The sequence below is a fragment of the Oryctolagus cuniculus genome, chromosome 11 (assembly GCF_964237555.1).
Source record: "Oryctolagus cuniculus chromosome 11, mOryCun1.1, whole genome shotgun sequence".
In the NCBI taxonomy this organism is placed as follows: Eukaryota; Metazoa; Chordata; class Mammalia; order Lagomorpha; family Leporidae; genus Oryctolagus; species Oryctolagus cuniculus.
This window is the reverse complement of record NC_091442.1, coordinates 118,065,588-118,087,038: the sequence shown is the minus strand read 5'-3', so window position 1 is coordinate 118,087,038 and position 21,451 is coordinate 118,065,588. Positions and strand designations below refer to the sequence as shown.

The following is a 21,451-nucleotide window of genomic DNA, read 5'->3' as shown; positions in this document are numbered from 1 at the left end:
CAGCTGCTCCACTTCTGATCCAGCTCTCTGCTGTGGCCTGGGAAAGCAGTAGAAGATGGCCCCAAGTCCTTGGGCCCCTGCACCCACATGGGAGACCCAGAAGAAGCTCCTGGCTCCTGGCTTCGGATCAGCGTAGCTCCAGCTGTTGCGGTCAATTGAGCAGTGAACCATTGGATGGAAGACCTCTCTCTTTCTCTGCCTCTCCTCTCTCTGTGTAACTCTGACTTCCAAATATATATTTAAAAAAGACCTTGAAAAAAAAACTAATTAAAAAGAAACAAAACCAAAGCAAAAAGAAATACAGTTGATTTTTGTATATTAGTCTGTATTCCGAAACTTTGCTCATTTTGTTTAGTTCTTATAGTCTTTAGTGAATTTCTGTATTCAAGGTCGTGTCATCTAGGAGTAGAGATAACTTTACTTCCATTTCCATCTGACGCCTTTTGTTTCTTTTTCTTGCTTCGTTGTCCTAGCTAGAACCCCCAGTAAAGGGTTGGATAGAAGGGTCAAGAACTGACAGGTTTATCTTGTTCCTGATCCATTAGATACGGTATTAGCTGTGGGTTTTTCATAGATGTTCCTTTTTTTTTTCTTTAAGATTTATTTATTTGAAAGGCAGAGTTAGAGGGAGAAAAAGAGAGATCAATTTTCCATCCCGTGATTCACTCCCCAAATGGCCACAACTGCTAGGGCTGGGCCAGGCCTAAGCCAGGAGCCCAAAACTCAGTCCAGTCTCCAACATGAGTGGCAGGGGCCCACGTACTTGGGCCGTCTTCCACTGCTTTCCCAGGCACATTAACAGGGAGAGCTGGATCGGAAATGGAGCAGCCGGGACTCGAACCATCATCCATATGGGATGCTAGCGTCGCCCCTATACCACAGCACTGGCCCCCACAGGTGGTCTTGACAGCCAAGGGAGCTCCCTTCTGGTGCGAGTTTATTGGGTGTTTTTGTCACCACAGCCTGTGTGAGGTAGCAGAAGCCAAGTTTCCTGCCATGCCATCCCTCAACACAGCTTCACATGCTTCTGTGACCAGACACGTGGGAATTTGTCCCAGCACATCATACTAGTCAGCTGTCCTATAGCTTAACTCAGTTCTGACCCTAACCAGAGCTGGTGCAGATCCCACACACTGAAGGGCTCAGAAGAGTGCCTCCTCCACCTTTGGGTGCCATTTGCAAGCCCCAGGTTGTGATGTGTACTTGCGAGTGACCAGCAGTTATCAGTAGGTTGCCCGACACCCCCTCTTTGGGTCTGATGAATGTTCTGGAGAACTCAGAGGAATGTCCCTGTGTTGGACGTGAAACAGGTGGAACACCAGATGGAGGAGGTACATAGGCCAGGTGCGTGGGGAGGGTGCCGCCCTCAGACACCCGTGTGTGTTGCGCAGTACCGGAGCTCTCCAAGCCCATGGAGCAGAGATCTTCATGGAGGCCTCGGCACATAAGTGTGGTCAGTTATCAGCTATTTCCTGGGGAAAGAAGGCTAGAGCTGAAAGAGCCAAGCTCTTGGGGGGCGGGGCAGGCAGAGTTAGTGAGAGAGAGACAGAGAAAAAGGTCTTCCTTCTGTTGGTTCATTCCCCTAATGGCCGCTACGGCCGGCGCTGCACCGATCTGAAGACAGGAGCCAGGTACTTCCTCCTGGTCTCCCATGCGGGTGCAGGGCCCAAGCACTTGGGCCATCCTCCACTGCACTCCCTGGCCACAGCAGAGAGCTGGACTGGAAGAGGAGCATCCGGGACTAGAACCCGGGGTGCTGGCGCAGCAGGTGGAGGATTAACCAAGTGAGTCATGGCGCCAGCCAGGATCCAAGCTCTTAATCATGGCTTCATCTTTCTGGTACCAGCCCCATTCAGGAGCCCACCAGGGGTTCCCCTCACTAGAGTTAAAGACATGGATCACTCAGAAAATTCAAGAAGGTTAATAACTGTGTCAGGAACCCAGGTAAAGAGCCAAATATCAGGACAAGAGATAGTCCTAACACCCCTGGTGCTTGGGAAACTTAAAATGGTCTTTGGAGCTCTGTGCCAACAGCTAGGTAAGATGACCTGAATGTATACTTTAAAATATATTTTTTTAATTTTCGTTTTATTTGAAAGGCAGAGAGATGGAGAGATAGAGATCTTCCACCTGCCATTTCCCTTCCCAAATTCCTACAACAGCCAGGGCAAGCTTGTGTCGGGGGAGAGGGTGTTCCTCCCCAGTGCGTCACAGCTGTGCTGCCCGAGCTTGTCCAGCCGGCTCTGCACCTGTGCTGGCCAGCCACTAGCCACACAGAGCCGCTCGAATTCAGTTTAAAAGTACATTTCATTTCTTCGGTCTCAGTAGCTGTATTTCAGTGGCCACATTGAACTCATGGATCCTTTTCTGAAGCCTGCATTCATACTCTCTCATCCTCCCTCCCTCCCTCCCTCGCTCCCTCTTAAGATTTACTTATATATTTGAAAGTCAGCTTTACAGAGAGGCAGAGAGAGAGAGAGCTTCCATCACTGGTTCACCCCCAGATGGTCATGATGGCTGGAGCTGCGCTGATCCAATGCCAGGAGCCAGAATCTTCCGGGTCTCCCACAGATGCAGGGGCCCAAGCACTTGGGCCATCTTCTGCTTCTTTCCCAGGGCATAGCAAACAAGTGAAGGCTGGGAAGTGAAGCAGCCGGGACTTGAACCGGTGCCCATATGAGATGCTGGCACTGCCGGCGCAGCTTTTTTTCTTTTTTAATTTGCTGTTCCTCAGCACTGGCCCTAGAGCATTCTTGTCATCACAGGACGTTCTCCTGAACTGTGCTGCCCCAACCCTTGAGAAAAACTGGGCCCAGGAGCAGGGCAGCCTTGCTGTTGTGAGCTGGGCACCTGTTCAGCTGGTGCTCAGCATGCCTGGGGCACAATGAAAGAATTACAGAAAAGGAGAAGCCAACAGAGGTCCTCCATCCACTGGTTCACTCTCCAAATGGCCGCAACAGTCAGGGCTGGGCCGGGCCAAAGCCAGGAACCAGGAGCTCCATCTGGGTTTCCCATGTGGGTGCAGGGGCCCAAGGACTTGAGCCATCCTCCACTGCTCTCCCAGGTGCATTAGCAGGGAGCTGGATGGGCAGTGAAGCAGCCGGGACTGGAACTGGCACCCTGTGGGACTCCAGCACCACAAGCAATGGCTTTATCCGCTACGCCACAGCGCCAACCCCAAGCTGGTCGCAGAACTTGGTGACCCAGTATTCAGTGAGAGGGAGACTCTGGGTCAAGGGCAAGCTCTTGGCCCTGTGGCTTTGCTGCCCCATGTGCAGAGCTGGGACAGGGGAGCAGCTTCAAGCAGTGCATGGCACCCTGGTTCCTGCGGTGTCTGCTCTGTGGGTGTGGGTGCTTGTGGTCACCCAGCCTTGTGAGGAGCTCTGTTCTGTAAGATGGGTCTTCGTGTCCAGGACAGGTGTTCCTTGAGCGACGCTCTGATCATAAAATAAGTCCCTGGTCTCTTGCAGTAAAGAGCAGTTTAGCATTTTCATCTCTGCCTTCAGTGAGCTTTGCTGTCTCTGGGAAAACTTGTATTGCTGGGATGTCTCCATGGAGACGGTCTGTGGCTCCTGCCACTCCCCGACCTGAAGCTGATCTGCATCTCTGCTGTCACGTGAGCTGTTCCGTGATGCTGGCTCTGTCATGGGCACAGGTCTGGCTGTAGGAGCAGAGCAGGAATCAGGACATTAGTCTTAGCTTAGACTCTTTGCTTGAAGTGTTTAATGCCATGGACCCCAGCAGTGAAGACAGAGGTGAGAGGGCTGTGGTCACTCACGGCAGTCCCACTGTGCCCTCTCCTGCGCAGGCGCTTTCCTTTCCTCTTGGGAGCAAGCACGGCTGGAATCCCACTTGCTGCGGCTGCCCTCGGAGTCATGGGGTCCCGGAGCCCTGAGTGGGTCGTTGTGGAACTCTGGTGGGCAGCGACCTGCGCCACAGAAGGCAGCACCCATGCTGGACTCGTGCCCTTCAGCAGGGGAGGGGGCTGGCGGCCACCGTGGCCTGCCCTGTGTTGTGTGCCAGTGTTGGGAGTAATGGTGACATCCAGGAAGATTGTAGCTGAGCTGGGGACAGGGTCAAGTTCCCGGCAGATCCGAAGGCCAGTAAACCCTTCCCTCCTCCCGGCTGGTGTGGTGATCAGAGAGCTGTTTCCTTTTACCACGCCGGTTAGATGTGCTGACTGAGCCCCTCTGGTCAGTGTTGGGTAGTGCTGGGCCCTGAGAGAATTTGCCACACATCCTGCTGTTCTCTGGTCTCCCCGAGCAGGGCCAAATTGGACATAGCCAAGAAGAGGCTCCCGGTGCCCTGGGTGCCTGAGCCCTCCAGCTGTAGTTTCAACCGTTGCCAGAAACGGGAGTTCCAAATCCTTGCGGCCCGTGGGGAAGGACGAGAACAGGAAGGAGTGCTTGTGCCCTTCCTGCGTGTCTCTTGCTTCCACTGTCTGGCAGATTCCTGTAGCAGACGACTGTTTCACAAGAACCTGGCCCTGGTCGCAAGTTGCCTGTAGTGTGTGCTTCCACTGCCTTGTTGCCTTTGTGCTCTTGGCTGGGAGGGAATGTGTGTCCTGTCTAGAGACGTGCTTTATAATGGTTCAGCGGAAACCGAGCCACCTGTTCCTTTCTGAGGGAGCCCTTTGCCACTGGCGTGGTCCCCTTCCTTGGTTCTGTAAAGCCCTGTGGCATCGGGGTGGCCAAGCCCCACGGGTGAGGCACCAAGGCCTTTGGCCAGCACCATGCTGCTCCAGCCAGGTGAAGAGACAGTGCTGCCCTGAGCTCCAGTTGTCTATCTCCTACGTTCATGAACTTTCTGGCAGATTGGAGCAGCGGGAGTCTTGGTCATGCTGTGTACTTGTGGGTTTTAAATTAACACATTTCATTTACTGTGAGTTGTCTGCTGGGGGAGGGGCCTGGAGGTTGGCGGCTGCCTGCTGAGTTCCCAGGCCTGTAAGCAGAACAGGCGCCTGCCCAGCCTCTTAAGTATTCAGGAGTTCAAGAGGCAGGTAGCGCTGTGACAGGGTTCGCCGCATTAGGAGGAGAAGGAGGCGCCTTTTCTGATTTGCTGAGGATCCGGAAGACCTGAAGGTTTTCCTTTGTGAGCTCCTTTGCTTCCCACTGTTCCACGTGAAATCTGTGGGTGCCCAGGCTGCTGATCAGGGCCTCAGCTGAAGCCCGAGTTAAATCGTCAACCTAACAAGGGCCAGTGCCACGGCTGCCTCCCGCTGAGGGGCCTGGGAGCTCTGAGAATGTGTGATCAATATTTATTAACATTCTGCCACCACGGCCTGCACCAGGGACCAGGCTGTCGGTCTCCAGCAGCTGCGGTGTGTGGCGTGAACTCAGTAATGAGGTCTCCTCACCCGCTCCACACACCGCAGGGCCCCACGCACCCGCAGGCACCTCACCCCTGCTGTTGTCGAGGTGTCGTCGCCGTGGGAAAAGCTGGATCATTTTTCCTCAGGAGTAGAAGTCCCGTCGTGGGGTCATGCTTTCTTCTGAAGCATTTAGCGAGGATTATGTGGTCCATGCCAGGACATCTGTGCCTCCGTGGTTGTACGACGCAGGTGACGGTGGGGCCTCGGGCCTGGCTTCTCTCCGTCTGGGAAACCTGGACCCTCTCCAGCAAAGAGGACATTTTACAGGGAGGTGCTGGCCTGGGTCTCTGGAATGGCCTTCGCCTAGAATCAAGGATTTTAAGAACATTTAATAGAAATTGTCTCTTATCAAAATAATATATCATTGTGGACGTAAGAGAAAACTACCTGTAATCTTAATAACCACAGAGAACCACTGTTATATTTTGGCATGTTTCCTTGAGTCTTCTTTTTTTATGTATAGAGAACATTTACCAAGACTGTGAGTATCCTGGAGACGTTTGTATGTTCTGGTTTATGTGCTGTCCTTTACTTGTGGCCTCTCGGCTCTCCTGGTGGGAATCGCCCTGGGCCTCGGCCTCTGTGTCGTCCCTGCCTGCGGTGCACACGAGCAGCCCCTGACTGTCTCCTTCTGCCTTGTAGACTGTTTGCTGCATGAAGAGAACTTCTCGGTGAGGTGCCCCAAGCACAAGGTGAGTCCGGCCCGAGCCCCTGTGCTGCCAGCAGCGCCCTGGGCTGCGGCCCCTCCTGCTCCTGGGAGTGAGAAGCTGGCGCTGCAGGCAGACCTGTCCAGGGGTCAGCACCCTCTGTGGCACGAGGGCATTGAGCTAGACGACCCCACTCTTGTACTTGCTAGTCACTGCTGACTGGCACTTGAGTTTGACGGAGCTGGCGTGTGGCCGGGCCAGCGCTGGGCCCGATGCAGAAGCAAAGGCGTTTCCCAGACTGTAGGCCTCCAGGAGACTCAGTCCTTCCAGGCTGTCACTGGGCAGGCCTGACGGGGCACAGCTATGAGCCTGCTGCTTCTGAGCAGGACTGGCCTCTTGACTCCTCCTTCCGGGGAGGGGGAGGGGGGGTAGACGGCCTGTTCCTGAGGTGCTGCGTGCGCGGGGAGAGGGCGGGGTGCAGCCAGAGCCCTGTCTGGGCGGCACTGTCTCTTCCCACTGAGGTGACACTGACACCTGGTGGTCACTGGCTGCTCACAGGCCTCAGTCTCCAGAAAGTAGGGCCAGAAGGTACCAGAAAGAGGTCCCCCGGAGGGCTCAGGACTCCTGAGACGCTTCCTTGGATTTCCTGAGATTGTGTTCTGTTACCAGGCATCCCATTCTGCCTCAGAGGCCTGTCTGAACTCAGTCTCCTGTTTGTCATTCAGCACTGACTGCTTTTTCTCTCCTTCTCCGTGTGCCCTTCCTGTCCTCACCTGTCCGCCTCCCTCCCTCTCCTGTCTCACTGCTGTTGCTGTGCTGCTGTCAGCCTCCCCTCCCGTGCCCTCTCCCCCCCTTGCAGAACAAGACCGCGAAAGGCAGCCTCAGCACAGAGCAGTCGGAGCGGGGGTGAGGGGGGCGGTGTGCTCGCGGGAATGGAAAGGACAGCAAGCACAGGTGAGTCGGGCGGCCGGGCCCCCGCCGTCACCCCTGCCTGGCCCCGAGGGTGTCGTGGCCTCTGCCTCCTGCTCACCCCAGGCCGCGCCGCCGGCACTGAACTGCGTGGATGACGAACACTAGGTGGGCAAATGGCTTTCCCTTTGTTACTTAGCTCTGCACGGAACCTGCGGGCGGCTGTGATGGCTTCAGACCTGTCCTGCTGCCTGGGGTTGGGGTCCGGCTGCCCCTCCCTGGAGTCAGCCTTCAGGGCAGAGCGTGACCGCTTCTGGGCAGGGGGCTTCGCCAGGCGCCTCTGCTCTGCCCCCTCAAGAAAGCTTCCAGCCAGAGAGCTCCTTCCATCGTCAGCATTTTTGTAGAACTTAGTGTTTTCTTTTGAAAAGCACAAAATTCTCCAGGTTTTGCTGTTTGAAGCCCCACTCCTTCTCCACCCCCAAGATTTTATTCATTTGAGAGGTAGAGTTACAGAGAGAGGTCTTCTATCCGCTCGTTCACTCCCAGATGGCCACAACGACCAGAGCTGTGCTGATCCAAAGCCAAGAGCCAGGAGCTTCTTCCAGGTCTCCCATGCAGGTGCAGGGGCCCAAGCACTTGGCCACCCTCCGCTGCTTTCCCAGGCCACAGCAGAGAGCTGGGTCAGAAGAAGGGCATCTAGGACACACAAACCTGTGCCCATACAGGATGCCCGTGCCACAGGCGGAGAGCCCACCAGGCCACAGCACTGGCCGCCATGACTCCTTTTTATAGAAGTACAGAGGGATGGCCGGCACTGCGACTCACTAGACTGATCCTCTGCCTGCGGTGCCGGCACACCGGGTTCTAGTCCCGGTTGGGGCGCTGGTTCTGTCCCAGTTGCTCCTCTTACAGTCCAGCTCTCTGCTGTGGCCCGGGAGTGCAGTGGAGGATGGCCCAAGTGCTTGGGTCCTGCACCCGCATGGGAGACCAGGATAAGCACCTGGCTCCTGGCTTCGGGTCAGCGCAGCACACTGGCCGTAGAGGCCATTGAGGGGTGAACCAACGGAAGGAAGACCTTTCTCTCTCTGTCTCTCTCTCTCACTGTCTAACTCTGCCTGTCAAGAAGAAGAAGTACAAAGGGAAAGAAAAGTCCTCTCAGGTTTAGTAGACTTCAGGGTCTAATTTAATTTTCCTTCTAGAAATCTCTAGAGGTTGAGCCCTGCGACCCAGAGTGGGGCTGGCTGTGCTGAGAGGGCATCAGAGCAGACGCGAGCCTTGCTGAGCCTCTCGGAGAGAAGGAGGAGAAAAGGAAAACCCCAATGTAGTGGGGGGCTTGCTTCTAGGGGCTGGGCTGGGTAGGGTTCTCAGAACCGCTCAGGAGGGCTCATGTGTTCTCACAGGAGGGCTGCTGTTTGGACTCCAGGGTCTGAGCCCCCAGCCCCCCGTACCTGCCCCTTGAGGGCAGCAGCGTGTACCCGCTGTTCCCCTTGGAAGTTTCTGCCTTTCTCTGACACACCCAACAGTGATTTTAGGGAAAAACCAAATTCGTCTCAGAATATGGCCGCTTTCCTGTTCTGAGAGGCCCGCTGTGAGATGGGCCGAGGGGCTCCCTGGTGCCTTCATGGTAGAGGTGTCAGTGAGCGCCTTGCTTTTTCTTTCCTTCTTCCAGGGAGTAGGGTTGGCCAAGGAGGGTCTGTGCAGAGCGGGACAGGGTTGGGAAATCATCGCCGTGTCCTTGGAGCGCAGGAACCAGACGAGCACGCAGACCCCTGAGGCCTCCACGGGCCTTCCCGGGCCTGCTTGCTTGCCTGATCAGCCCTCGGGCAAGGCAGCGGCCGTGTTGCTGATTCTGTTGGCCGCCTGTGCTCCTGGGCTGGCGAGTCGCTGCCCACGCAGGCCCTGCCTCTTCCCCTGGGCCTGAAGACCAGGGTCTGGACAGCTGTCACTGTTCGGTGCTGGCTGCTTCTGTCTCAGAATGCCAGCCTGTGTTGGAGAAAAAGAGCAGGTGAGGGCCTGGTGAGCAGATCTGTGGGGATTCTGTTCCCCCTCATTCTCGCTCTGGGGCCCTCCCAGCCCACCAGACTCCTGTGACAGCAGTGAGCCCCACCATTGACGCCTCCCAGGGCTGAGGCACAGGGCGATCGCATGGCCTGCCCTTTGGAACAGGGCAGTCTCAGTCCCGTGAGGTGGGGCCGTGCACCTCGTGGAGGGAAGGACAGACGTCCCGTCAGTCTTGTCCGCATGCAGTGCTTTCTTTGTGCACTCCCGCCAGGAGGCAGCTTTCGTGGTTTTTCAGCTCATCGGAGTGACCTCTGCCCAGGGTGTGCCGTGGGATTGTGCCGAAGCCCCGGTGAGCAGGGACAGAGGTGCACCTGCCCTCAGTGAGTGCCCTTCGTGTGGCCTGTGCTGGACAGAGCTGTGGTTATCTGAAATCCCAGCGAGACAGGGAAGGCACAGTGGGTGTGCGCTGGTGCCCCACTCCCCAGGTGTGCGCCTGGCCGGGGTCACACTGGCTCTGCCTCAGCCTCTTCTGTACAAGGGTTCTCTCGGGAAATGACCCTGCTGGCGTGGTCTGGCTTGGGCCGAGGCCCCGGCGGTCACGTGTCCAGTCAGGTTTCTGTGGCGGGGCTGGGAGATCAAGGCACAGATGGGACCCTGGAGAGCGGGCCGTTCCCCAGCGTGTGATGTACCCAGCACCGAGCCCACACTAGACCAGTGACACCAGAGACGTCCTTGGACAGCTTGGCCCATGGGTGTCCACACCGTCCTTGTGCTGGGATTGTCACTGTCTCCCTGGTTTCCACGTAGCTGGTGGGCAGGGCTCCAACATCGGGGCCTCTGTACCCTGTTCCCTGTCTTGTCACGCAGGAAACTCGGTGGCCCCTGTGATCCAAGGGGTGGGAGGCTGATAACTCTGTCCTGGCTGCAAGGCACTGCCACTGCCCTCACAGAACAGCCCAGGAAGGAGGCCGAGCCAGGTGCAGACGGGAGTCACACACCCGCCCACCAGGAGCCAGCGCCACGTCCGGCTCTCCGTTCCGTTTCCCAGGCTGGCACCTCCTGAGGGGACTGGGACCTGTCCCCCAGCCCCTGCCCGGCCTCCTGTGGATCTTGGCGGCTGCCCCTGAGCAGCAAGCTCTGTCCTCGCGAGACGTCCTTCAGTCCTGTCCTTACTCAGAGGTGCTCAGAGCCCTGCCCTGGGTCTGCAGGAGTCCCAGCTCCCAGCATTCCCTGGAGCTGCTTGTGCAGGTTGTGCTTGTGCCCCGTGCCCCTTGTCTCAGTCCCGCCCTGAATCCCTCTTTAAATCGCCCCCTCCCGGCATCACCCACCCTCCGTAGACCAAGCTGCATGTGGGCAGCGACACCCATGGTCCTCGCGCTGTCCTGGGAGGATCTGGCCCCGCCCCTGCACTCCACATCTCTGCAGATGAGATTTCCCTCTACGCCCTCCCCCTCGGGGGGAGTCCCACGTTCTGGGCCGTGAGGAGGTAGGCCTGGGCGGGTCCTGGCCGGGAGAGATGGTGTGGAGATGGAGATGTCCGGCGTGGGAGGAACGTAAAAGGTGCTCAGGTCCAGGTCACAGGGTGGAAGGCAGGGCAAGCACGCGGGGTGGGGTGGGGGGGCTGGAGGCCTTGGCCCAAGAAGCGTCCCTGCAGCTGCTGAGAGAGGAGGGGAGGTCTTCATGTCCCCAAATGCCTGGGACAGCTGGGCCTGGGAGTCTGCAACTCCACCTGGGTCTCCCAAATGGGTGCCGGAGACCCAGGGACCTGAGTGATCTGCTGGATCAAAAGTGGAGCCAGGCTCACGGGAGGCCCTCGATGCGAGGTGTGGGTGCCGCGCGAACACGGGCCGTGCACACACCTGCCCGAGGTGCCTCTGGAGAGCGCGAGTCACCGAGCACCAGGCTGCCGGCTGACAAGCTCTCTGGGCTCCTCTCAGCCATGTCCCGGGTACTGGGCTGTGGGAGATCTTTGCTGACCGCTAGCCCGGCCCCCTCTGATGAGCCGTGTGGCTCTGGCCACGAGGATCACCTGCCTGCGCTTCGGCTTCCTCATCTGGAGGACGGGGTCGGGGTTCTCCGTCACTCGGAAACGAAACGGGCCTGGAACCTCCGGCTCGGGTCAGGGCCGTCCTCCCGACTGAAGGAGCCAGACTTTGGTTTTTGTTTTTTAATTTCAAAGATTTATTTATTTATTTTTAAAGACTTATTTATTTGAAAGGCAGAGTTACACAGAGAAGTAGAGGCAGAGAGAAGAAAGAGAGGTCCCCATTTAGCCACAGTAGCCAGAGCTGCACTATCAGGAGCCAGGAGCTTCCTCCGGGTCTCCCATGCAGGTGCGGGGTCCAAGGACCTGGGCCATCCTCCACTGCCTTCCCAGGCCACAGCAGGGAGCTGGGTGGGAAGTGGAGCAGCCGGGACTGGAACCGGCACCCATATGGGATTCTGGCACTGCAGGCAGCCGCTTTACCCACTACGCCACAGCCCGGCCCTTGTTTGTTTATTTTGAAAGTCAGAGTTAGGGAGAGAGGCAGAGACAGAGAGATCTTAAAAGTAACTGTGGAGGGGCCAGCACCCCAGCACCCGTATGAGGACCTGTTTGAGTCCCGGCTGCTCCACTTCCAATCCAGCTCTCTGCTTGTTTCACCTGGGAAAGCAGCTGAAGACGCAGGCCTCCTCTGTCTCTCTGCCCTCCACCCCCCAACTCTGCCTTTCAAATAAATAAATCTTCCAAAAGTACCCCTGGAGAGCACCGGGCCAGTGCATTCAGGTCGTGGGTCCAGGTCGCCTAATCAGCAGAACCTGGGAAAGCTGCTGTCTGTAGGGAAGGCTGACAGGTGGATCCCCAGGGCCACCAGGGCCCATCGGTGCACAGGGGGGCAGGGCGGGGTGAGGAGGAGGGGCAGCCGCCGCTGTGTGCTCGCTCCCCTGGCAGAGGCATCCCCCATCCACAGCGAGGTTCCTCCCTTCTGGTCATTCCTGCAGGGGCGCCCGCTAGCTCAGCCCTTCTTAGCACACTTCCGAAGGGCCTGCTCACCTGGGGTGGCATCTGAGAGGCACAAGGCCCAGAGTGTGATGCTGTTTCTTCCCCTCTCCCTGGGCTGCAAGGCAGGGGCTCCGGCCTGAGCGGAGACCTGGCCCACAGGGGCTAGGGAGGCTGCTGGGCCCCACAGCCCCCTCAGGACGCCAGGGCTGCATCCCCGGCCTCGCGGCTGAAATCCCAGCTGCTCTCCTGCTTACTGGTGTCTGCCGAGCACTTAGGGGCCTCCTCTGGCAAAGCCGGGTGAGACAGCACACGCGCACGGGCCTGGCCTGTGCCTGCCTCCCTAGTGAGGTCTATTGGAAGCAGAAAGGATGGTGAGCCTGGCCCCGGGGGAGCTGGAGGAGGACAGCAGGGAGTCTGGGGGGCCTGGCCCCGGGGGAGCTGGAGGAGGACAGCAGGGAGTCTGGGGGGGCCTGGCCCCGGGGGAGCTGGAGGAGGACAACAGGGAGTCTGGGGGGCCTGGCCCCGGGGGAGCTGGAGGAGGACAGCAGGGAGTCTGGGGGGCCTGGCCCCCGGGGAGCTGGAGGAGGACAGCAGGGAGTCTGGGGACGCGAGGGTTCCCACACGCAGCAGTGAAGACCTGTGCTGCATGCCAGGGCGGCCATCCCTGGCTTCCAGGGTCAGTTCTGGGCTGGATACCTAGGAAGCACTCTGACTTACCACACGGGTGCCCACGAAGGTCTCTGTAGGCCCTGAGCTGACCCATCGACCCCACCAGGGTCATAGAACCCCCTCCCGGGGCTTGGTGGGGTTGGGGGCAGGCGGACTGAGCTCAGAACACGAGCGGAGACCCTGGGAGGGAGGTTCTTCGTGGAGCGTAAGGAGCTGGCTGTGTCCCCTGGAGGAGCTGTGGCAGACACGGGTCAGCTGGCAGCCTTAGCCGCCTCTGAGACAAGCCCACCCGCAGGACCCCTGCCCCCGCTGACTTAGGGCGCTTTGCCTCTCATCTTCCAGGCCCCCCTGGGTGTGTCCTGCCGTAGCGCATCTCCAGAGGTTCTGAGTGCGGGGCTCCTGCCCAGAGCCCCACCCCAGGCCACCGGGCAGCAGGGGCTGTTTGGTGAGGGGACCGTGCACTCAGCACCTGTTGTTGTCTTCCAGGTGAGACTGTGGAGATGAGAAGGTGGTGGACACTTGTGATGGAGTGGAAATCTTCCTACTGTGCAGCCACGCCCCGCCCCGCCCGCCCGCCCGCCCCGCCGTGCCTGCCATGCCAGCACTTCCCTCCTAAGTTCTCACATCACACGCAAACTGGTGGCACCGCAGGAAAGACAGACCCAAAATGTTGGAATGGCTGTTTCCATGGACACAATCTCCATAGTGACAATGTGGGGGGAGGGGGGAGGGGGGCGAAGGGGAAAGGGTGGGGGGAATTAAAAGGGAGTGATAAAAATATATATATATAAATCTATTTTTAGTCTGGAAAGACCTGGTTTAAATGAAAGGTGCGCTATCCCTTTTGATTCTATTTTAAAATTATCTAGTTAAAGAACTCCAAATTTGTTCCGATGACAGTGAAATTTAAATGTGAAATTGAACTGAACCAACTCTCATCTCGCGCAGGGCGGGGAGGGGTGTGGCTTTGTCCCGCAGCCTGTCCCACACATTCAGAGGACACCAGACCCAGGGCTGGGCGGGCAGGTGGGCGGCGCCCGGCCTGCCCGCTCCCTGCTGTTGCTCTCCAAGTGGGAGGTTTCGGGGAGGAAGTGGGGACGGTCCATGTTTTCAAAAGTGAGGAAATGATGTTTAAACACAAAAATAAATTTTTTCATTTCCAGAAACACTATTTATTTATTATTATTTTGCATTTGTAAAATCCTTTTTGGGGTGGAATTGGCAGATGCCCTGAAGTGGTGGCCGTGTCCTGGGGCGCTGGCTGCTGAGGGGCCCACGCGCTGCAGCGAGGGGCAGCGTCGGGCCGACTCCTCGGCAGAGGCCCTGCTGCCCCGAGACGGAGCAGGCGGTGACGGGGAGTGGCCAGGAGCACCCGCTTAACCCTTGTTTCTGTTCGCTTTCATTTTTATAGAAGAGGGGGCAGCCCGATACTATGTGATTTTTTTTATGTTGTGTTTTGTTTTGTTTTGTAAATTGTATAATTTTTAAATATCTGAGTTTTAAAAAAAAAAGAAAAAGTACAAAAAAATCTTGTTAAGGCCTTAAGAAGGGGTTAGTGCATCTTTCAGGGGTCACTCTGCCATGGGGATAAAATAGCTGTTTCACAAACAGTTTTATTTAAAAAAACAAAAAACAAACCAAAAAAAAAAGCCAAAACATCAAAAAAATAATAAACTTCATTTTAACCTTGTTTCCTTTTTTTTCCTTAATACAAAGCGAATGCGTCTCTTCCTTCTTCCGAGCCAGCCTGAGGGTTACCTTGGCTCTGTCTGCTCCTTAGGAAGCAGCTGGCAGGCCCGCCCCCGGCCCCTCGCTCTGCACCCCCAGCTGCCCTCGGCTGACCCGGGCAAGACCCGGGCTCCTCTGCCACCGCGCGGGGTTGGTGTGAGGACGTACTTCTGGTCAACAGTGATTTGAGAGGTTAGGAAAATAATGCAGTGTTAATAAGCTCTTTCAGAGAACTGGAATCCTGAAGTTAGAAATCAGCAAGTAGAAGTGAGTTCTGTGGGTGCAGAAACGGCAGACCGACTGCATCTCAGTGGCTCCATCAGGCAGCGCGGTCCACTTCTCATTGAGCTCGGCCGTGGTGGAGGTGCCATGGGTGCCCGGCCCAGGCAGCCAGACAGGACCTGCATAGAGAGGGCCGCTTTCTAAGCACATTGGCTTCCTGTTCTGGTCTCTCTCTCTCTCTCTCTCTCTCTCTCTCTCTCTCTCTCTCTCTCTCTCTCTCTCTAAGGCAGAGTTAGATACAGAGGCAGAGAGAGAGGTCTTCCATCTGCTGGTTCACTCCCCAAATGGCTGCAGTGACCGGAGCTGGACCAGACTGAAGCCAGGAGCTTCTTCCAGGCCTCCCACGTGGGTGCAGGGGCCCAAGCACTTGGGCCATTCTCCACTGCTTTCCTAGGTACAATAGCAGGGAGTTCAATCAGAAGTGGAGCAGCCAGGACTTGAACCCATTTGAGATGCTGGCACTGCAGGCGGTGGCTGTACCTGCTGCGCCACAGTGCCAGCCCCCTGTTCGGGTTTTGATGTGGCGTTAACACAGTTAAAATGAAATTGATAGATTTCAGGTGTCAAGGGCTAAACCATAAAAAGAATATTTTCCTAACAGCAAACATTCATTTTGCTTTTTGTCCTGTTTGATACGCTGTTGACACTTGCACAGTGGGGACCCACGTGTGGTTCTTCTGGGCCTTGCCTTAAGCCAGCTTTAGAATCGGCCTGTGGCTGGGCAGCGGCGTCTCCTGACTGCGGCTTTCTGCAGTCCCCTGTCCGCTCAGTGTTCAGCAAGAGGCAGAGAGAACTCCCATACGCCTGCGCCACCCCAACACCCTGCTGGAGTAGTCCACTTGTTAGCACCGATGGACCCGCCCTGACCCACACTGGCACTTCTCAGAAGTGAATCTTCAGAGAGAGGGAGAGAAATGTGTATTTTCATCCACTTGAGAGGCATAGTCACAGAAACCTTCCTTCTGTGGTTCACTCCCCAAAATGCCCGCAACAGCCAAGGCTGCCCCAGGAACTCCCTCCTGGGCCCCAGCACTTGGTCCGGGATCTGCTGCCTCCCAGGACGCAGTAGTGAGGCTCAGACCAGGCACACAGCACCTCACTGCGCCGCACCGTCGGCCCCATGGGGTGCACTCCCTACTCAGCCCCTGCAGCCGTGGCTTTTCTAGGATATGACGTAGGTGGGTCCTACCTAGGATGTAGCCTTTCAAGTCCGGATCCATTCACCCCGTTCCCTGCATGCACCACGGTTGACCCTTTCACCTGCTTGCGGACAGCTTGCTGGGTGCCAGCTTTTGGCAGTTAAAATGAAGCTTGTGTAACATGCATACGCAGGTTCCCGCGTGCACGTGAGTTTCTGGCTCATGCGGGTATGATCGCCAGGAGCGTGACCGCTGGGTAATGTGGTGAGGGTCTCTGTTCTGAGAGCGAGCGTCACACTGTCCCCAGCCTTCCCATGGTCTGTGTCCTCAACAGCATTTGGTTTCTCAGTGTCTTGGATTTGGGCCATGCTAATAGGTGTGGAATGACAGTGTTTTTTGAAATGATTTTATAAAAAGTTCATTGTAAGCACCTGAAATTCACTGTCTGAGCTGCGGCAAAGCGTACAGTTTCCGGTGGTGGTCAGTACTCACACTGTCGTGGGACCCATCTCCAGGGTTTGATTCATCTTGCAAAACATAAAATACCTTCCAGCGCCCCGCTACGCAGCATGCCACTTTTGTTTCTAGAACCTTCCACTGCCCACAAACTCCCTCTCGGACCCACCCGCGGACCTGCATTTGCTCCGACAGCCACCAGGCTGGCATCCAGACACTGCCCCTGTTCCACACCAAATCAGGCCAACAGAAACCCGTCTCGGGCAGCCCCCGGACAAGCGCTCTCGCGACTTTCTGGGGAGGTTGCTCCCCTTGGCCCGGGGTGGCTCTTGCTCTGCCCAACACGGAGGGGCAAAGGCAAGCAAAAAGCTTGGACTCCGTGCAGTCTGGTGCCCCCCGGGCCGTGCATCTGCTGGGGAGGGGGGGCTTCCTACGTGGCTTCTAGAATTCTCACGAAGGTTCTGCTTGTCCACACAGTGTCACTCACCTCAGGCTTTGGGGGGACGGGGTCCTAGACACCGTGCTGATGGACCTCATCAGCAGTGTGTCCCAGTCCCAGAACTGGGGCAGGGTGGGCTGCACTTGTCTTTTAAAACGAACTGTTAGAGCGGCCATTAGTGGAAGGCAATCCCAACAGTGTGGAGCAGTGGCCAAGCGTACGCACTTTGGACACAGATACCAAAGCTAGGCTTGACCACGTCCCTGACCCAGAGACGCCACTTCCAGGGTTGATGAGCTTGGCGTGGCGTGCCACAGAAGTGCCCTATTGTGGAAGCCACAGTTCCACAGTTTGCTGCAGCCTGGGACTGGGCCCCGTAGCCCTCAGAGCACTGGTGCTGGGCATGTTCACCGTCTGACCCTCTGGTGGACATGAGCACCCAGCACAACCCTCTCAGAGCAAAGGTAGCGAGGACCTGTGTGGCAGCACTCCCTGTGCACCACACCCCTGACCAGCGGTCAACAGTTGTTTGCAGAGCATTCCGTGGGGTGGATGGCCCACGGCAGAGGGCAAAGGCCGGGGGCAGCTCCCTTTATAAGAAAACAGCCTGGCTGGTCGGGCACTCGGGTGCGGTGAGAATGTCCTGCTTGCTCCCAGTGGTGGGACGACAGGAGTAGCCAGAGGACCCAAGTGGGCAGCAGGGCAGCCATGGGGCTTCTGACAGGGGATGCTCTGACAGCCCTGGCCGTGGCCGTGGCCATCTTCCTGCTCCTGGTGGACCTGATGCACCGGCGCCAGCGCTGGGCCACACGCTACCCACCGGGCCCCATGGCACTGCCAGGCTTGGGCAACCTGCTGCAGGTGGACTTCCGGGACCTAACGAACTGCTTCTACAAGGTGAGGGAGGCATGGAGCAGGCAGGGGGACCTGGCGGCCCCTTAGCCGCGGACACTTGGGGAGGGCAGCACCAGGGCGGGGAGAACAGAAAGCCGGTGAGAGGCTCCGGGTGGGGAGGAGGGCACTGTGCGCTTTGCACAGCCACGTTCTGTGGCAGGACACGGGCCATCCCGGGAGGGGGTGGCTGGACTGAGTTCCAGGAGGGGGCTCAAAGTGGGGGCCTCCAAGTGGAGCAGGGTTGGGGATGGGAGCAGAGGCAGAGTCCTCGGGACGTTTGAATCAGGAAGCCAAAGTCCAGCGAGGCTGTGACCCAGCTCAGACCCTTTGCCCCTGTGGCACCTGGGTCCGTCGGGAACCTGTGTTTCCATCTGCAGAATGGAGAGCTGAGGGCACAGGCTGGCAGTTCTGTGCTGGCAGGGGGCGGGGTCCAAGTGAGATTCCACAGAGAGGGGAGGAGCTGCACCCACCCGCTCCGGGTCCCCAAAACTTAGCGACCGTGGGACAGGCAGCTCAGTGGGGGCCGGGGCTTGGTGGACGCCCTGACCCTGGCTCTGCAGCTGCAGGGCCGCTTCGGGAACGTGTTCAGCCTGCAGCTGGCCTGGACGCCGGCGGTCGTGCTCAACGGGCTGGCGGCCGTGCGCGAGGCGCTGGTGACTTGCGGCGAGGACACCGCCGACCGCCCGCACATGGCGACTTTGGAGCACCTGGGCTACGGGCCGCACTCCCAAGGCAAGGGGCGGGGAGACCGCGTCCTGGGGGGGACCGAACGGGGACAGCAGAGACAGGACAAAGGCTGCTCTCAGGGCCCAGGAAAGACGGACTCTGCGGGGAGGGATCTCATTCAGGAGGCGGGGAGAGGTGGGGCGGTGGGCAGACCTGGCGGGACCGCGCGCTCGCCGAAGGCGCAGGGTGGGCGGGGCCAGTCCAGGCCTCGCCCGTGATTCCGCCACGCCCCCAGGAGTGGTCTTCGCCCGCTACGGCCCCGCGTGGCGCGAGCAGCGCCGCTTCTCCGTGTCCACGCTGCGCAACTTCGGCCTGGGCAAGAAGTCGCTGGAGCAGTGGGTGACCGAGGAGGCCGCCTGCCTCTGCGCCGCCTTCGCCGACCACGCCGGTGGGTGACGGGCAGAGGCACGCAGGCGGGCAAGGGGCGGCGAGCCAGGGGCGACCCCTGACCGCGCCTCCGCCCCCAGGACGCCCCTTTAGCCCCAGCGCGCTGCTCAACAAAGCCGTGTGCAACGTGATCGCCTCGCTCACCCAAGGCCGCCGCTTCGAGTACGACGACCCGCGCCTCATCAAGCTGCTGGACCTGACCAAGACCACGCTGCAGGAGTCGGCCGGGTCTATGCAACAGGTGCGGGCGAGGCTTCGCATCCACAGGGCGCGGGAAGGGCGTTCCCGGAGCGGCCTGGAGGTGGGACAGCCCAGACCCAGCAGGGTCAGCGGTCGCCCGTCCCCGCGTCCCCTCGGCCCTGGGAGCCACGCGGGGCGTGAGAAGTGGACGTCAGCTTTCTCCTACTGCATCCCAGAGCCAGGAAGATCGTGGAGGCACCGAGCTGGGGAGAGGGCAGGAAACCGGTGGGGACAGGCAGGCCCTGAGTCCACCCTGACAGGGGTCCGGCTGAGCCGTGAGGCAGGAAGACCCCGCCTCCGCTGTGTCTCCCACAGGTGCTGAACGTGGTCCCCATGCTCCTGCGTGTCCCAGGGCTGATCCACAAGTTCTTCAGGGAGCAGAAGAAGCTGATGGCCGAGATGGACAAGCTGGTGGCCGAGCACCGCATGACGTGGGACACTGCCCAGCCGCCCCGAGACCTCACCGATGCCTACCTGGCTGAGGTGGAGAAGGTGGGCCGCAGCCAGGGATGGGGAGGGGGTCCAGGACAGAGCCCCGGCTGGTGGGGCCAGTGCATCGCACAGTGCCAGCAGTCGGCTGCCACGAGGGAATGGGAGGCACTGGAGGGCCTCCTCCCTCTGCCCTGAGCCCACGCTCTCTCCCCGCCCAGGCCAAGGGGAACCCTGACAGCAGCTTCAACGATGAGAACCTGCGTTTGGTAGTTGCTGACCTGTTCACGGCGGGCATGGTGACCACGTCGGCCACGCTGGTCTGGGCCCTCCTGCTCATGATCCTGCACCCGGAAGTGCAGCGTGAGCCAGCTGGGGTGCTGTGGGGGAGGGGGGTGAGAGGGGCAGGCAGGGACCCTGAGCTCAGCCTGGACACCTGTGGCCCAGACACTGGCTGGCTCCGCCCCCTGCCCCAGCATAAGAGGCTGCAGAGGGTCTGAGCCCCGCTCCCAGGGACCGACTCGCTGTGGGGACGTTTGTCTGTCCAGGCCGGGTCCAGCAGGAGATCGATGAGGTCATAGGGCCGGCGCGGCGACCAGAGATGGGGGACCAGGCACGCATGCCCTACACCACCGCCGTGCTTCACGAGGTGCAGCGCTTCGCAGACATTGCCCCACTGGGTGCACCCCACATGACATCGCGGGACACTGAGGTGCAGGGCTTCCTCATCCCCAAGGTAGGCCGGGCCCCCTCACAATGACTCAGCAACCCCTCCTGCTGATGGCCCCAGCATGTCCTCCTACAGAGAGACGGATGGAGCCCAGGCCACCCAGCCCTCCATGCCCCAGGCACTGACCAGCCCAGGCTGGGTGGGGTGGGTGCAGGGCATAGGCAGGGCCTGTGCATCCACACAGAGCCCCGGGAGCAAGGGGAAGACAAACTAAGATGTACTGCCAGACGTCCTAGGAACAAGTGCCCACACGGATAGGTGGCATCAGGGCTGCCATGGGTGCCGTGACACTCAGCCCTGACATGGCTGAGCAGTACTTGGGCTGAGGGCTCCTTGAAAGAGTCCAGGAGGGTGCAGGTCAGGCCTGGGCCCTGAGAATGGGGTAGGGTCTGAGGTCCTCCCAGCCCAGGCCCCTCTCAGGACAGAAATCCTCTGCCCAGGGCACAATGCTGTTCACCAACCTGTCATCGGTGCTGAAGGACGAGGCCGTCTGGGAGAAGCCCTTCCGCTTCCACCCGGGACACTTCCTGGACGCCCAGGGCCGCTTCATGAAGCAGGAGGCCTTCATGCCTTTCTCCGCAGGTGCATGGGGTGCCCGGCTCCTGGCCCTGGCCCTGGGGACAGTGGGAGGATGCAGCCCAGGCTCACTGAGCCCCTGACCCCCCACAGGCCGCCGCGCGTGCCTTGGGGAGCCCCTGGCCCGCATGGAGCTCTTCCTCTTCTTCACCTGCCTGCTGCAGCGCTTCAGCTTCTCGGTGCCCGCGGGACAGCCCCGGCCCAGCGACCACGGCATCTTTGCTTCCCTGGTGACCCCGGCCCCCTACCAGCTGTGTGCTATGGCCCGCTAGTGGGGGCACCGAGTCCCCAGCCCACCCCCAGCAGGGCCCTGATGCACAATAAAGCAGTCTCCTGGCTCCCCTGTGGTTTCTGAGTCCACCCTTGGCCCCTGGTGAGCCCCTGATGTCATGGGTGCTCAGCCACCCACCCCTGCCTCATCTGCCTTACCCGTCCTCTGGACTGCATATCAGACCTGGGACCCCGATGCTTAGCCTGCCACATCCTCCCATGAGCCTCACCCCCGTACTGTGTTGGTGACCACGGTCATGCAGCAGTCTTGGCTCTGGGTCTGGGGAGCAGGAGGAGGGTGCATGGGCGATGTGGGGCATCAGCCCTGGCCCTGGCTGGAGAGAGTGTTGGGGTCCCCAGACCTCCCTCAGGCTCTGTGATTGGCTGGAAGCCCCCCCAACCTGGAACACTGTTGTCCTCACTGCTGTGGTTTAGTATAACCACAGGACACAGACGCAAGTCAGCAACGGGAACAGGCGCACAGGGCCAGATCCACCAAGACCAGCCCCGAGCTTGCAGGCGGTCTCTCCCAGGATGCTCAGCGAGACAGGGCTCGGTGCTCCCAGCACTGATGT

The 21,451-nt window shown here is 58.9% G+C and overlaps 2 protein-coding genes across 7 annotated transcripts in view; both read left to right on the top strand.

Annotated features, from left to right (window-relative positions):
- Nucleotides 1-14,270, top strand: part of TCF20 (transcription factor 20) — a 183,637-nt gene extending 169,367 nt beyond the window's left edge. For 3 of the 6 annotated variants that reach the window (XM_051834093.2, XM_051834095.2, XM_051834092.2), the window contains exons 4-6: nucleotides 6,014-6,063; nucleotides 6,845-6,972; nucleotides 13,067-14,270. In XM_051834093.2, the coding sequence (XP_051690053.1) occupies nucleotides 6,014-6,063; nucleotides 6,845-6,928 (134 nt within the window). In that variant the 3' untranslated portion in view covers nucleotides 6,929-6,972; nucleotides 13,067-14,270. The other 3 variants (XM_051834096.2, XM_051834097.2, XM_051834094.2) reach the window with 3 other exon arrangements.
- Nucleotides 14,271-17,225: 2,955 nt separating this feature from the next.
- On the top strand, nucleotides 17,226-20,944 carry LOC100348527 (cytochrome P450 2D17). Its single transcript, XM_002721374.5, has 9 exons — nucleotides 17,226-17,521; nucleotides 18,079-18,250; nucleotides 18,480-18,632; nucleotides 18,712-18,872; nucleotides 19,187-19,363; nucleotides 19,522-19,663; nucleotides 19,849-20,036; nucleotides 20,471-20,612; nucleotides 20,700-20,944. The coding sequence occupies exons 1-9, from the start codon at nucleotides 17,333-17,335 to the stop codon at nucleotides 20,876-20,878; spliced, it is 1,503 nt and encodes a 500-aa protein (XP_002721420.1). The 5' UTR covers nucleotides 17,226-17,332; the 3' UTR covers nucleotides 20,879-20,944.
- The last annotated feature ends 507 nt before the right edge of the window (nucleotides 20,945-21,451 follow it).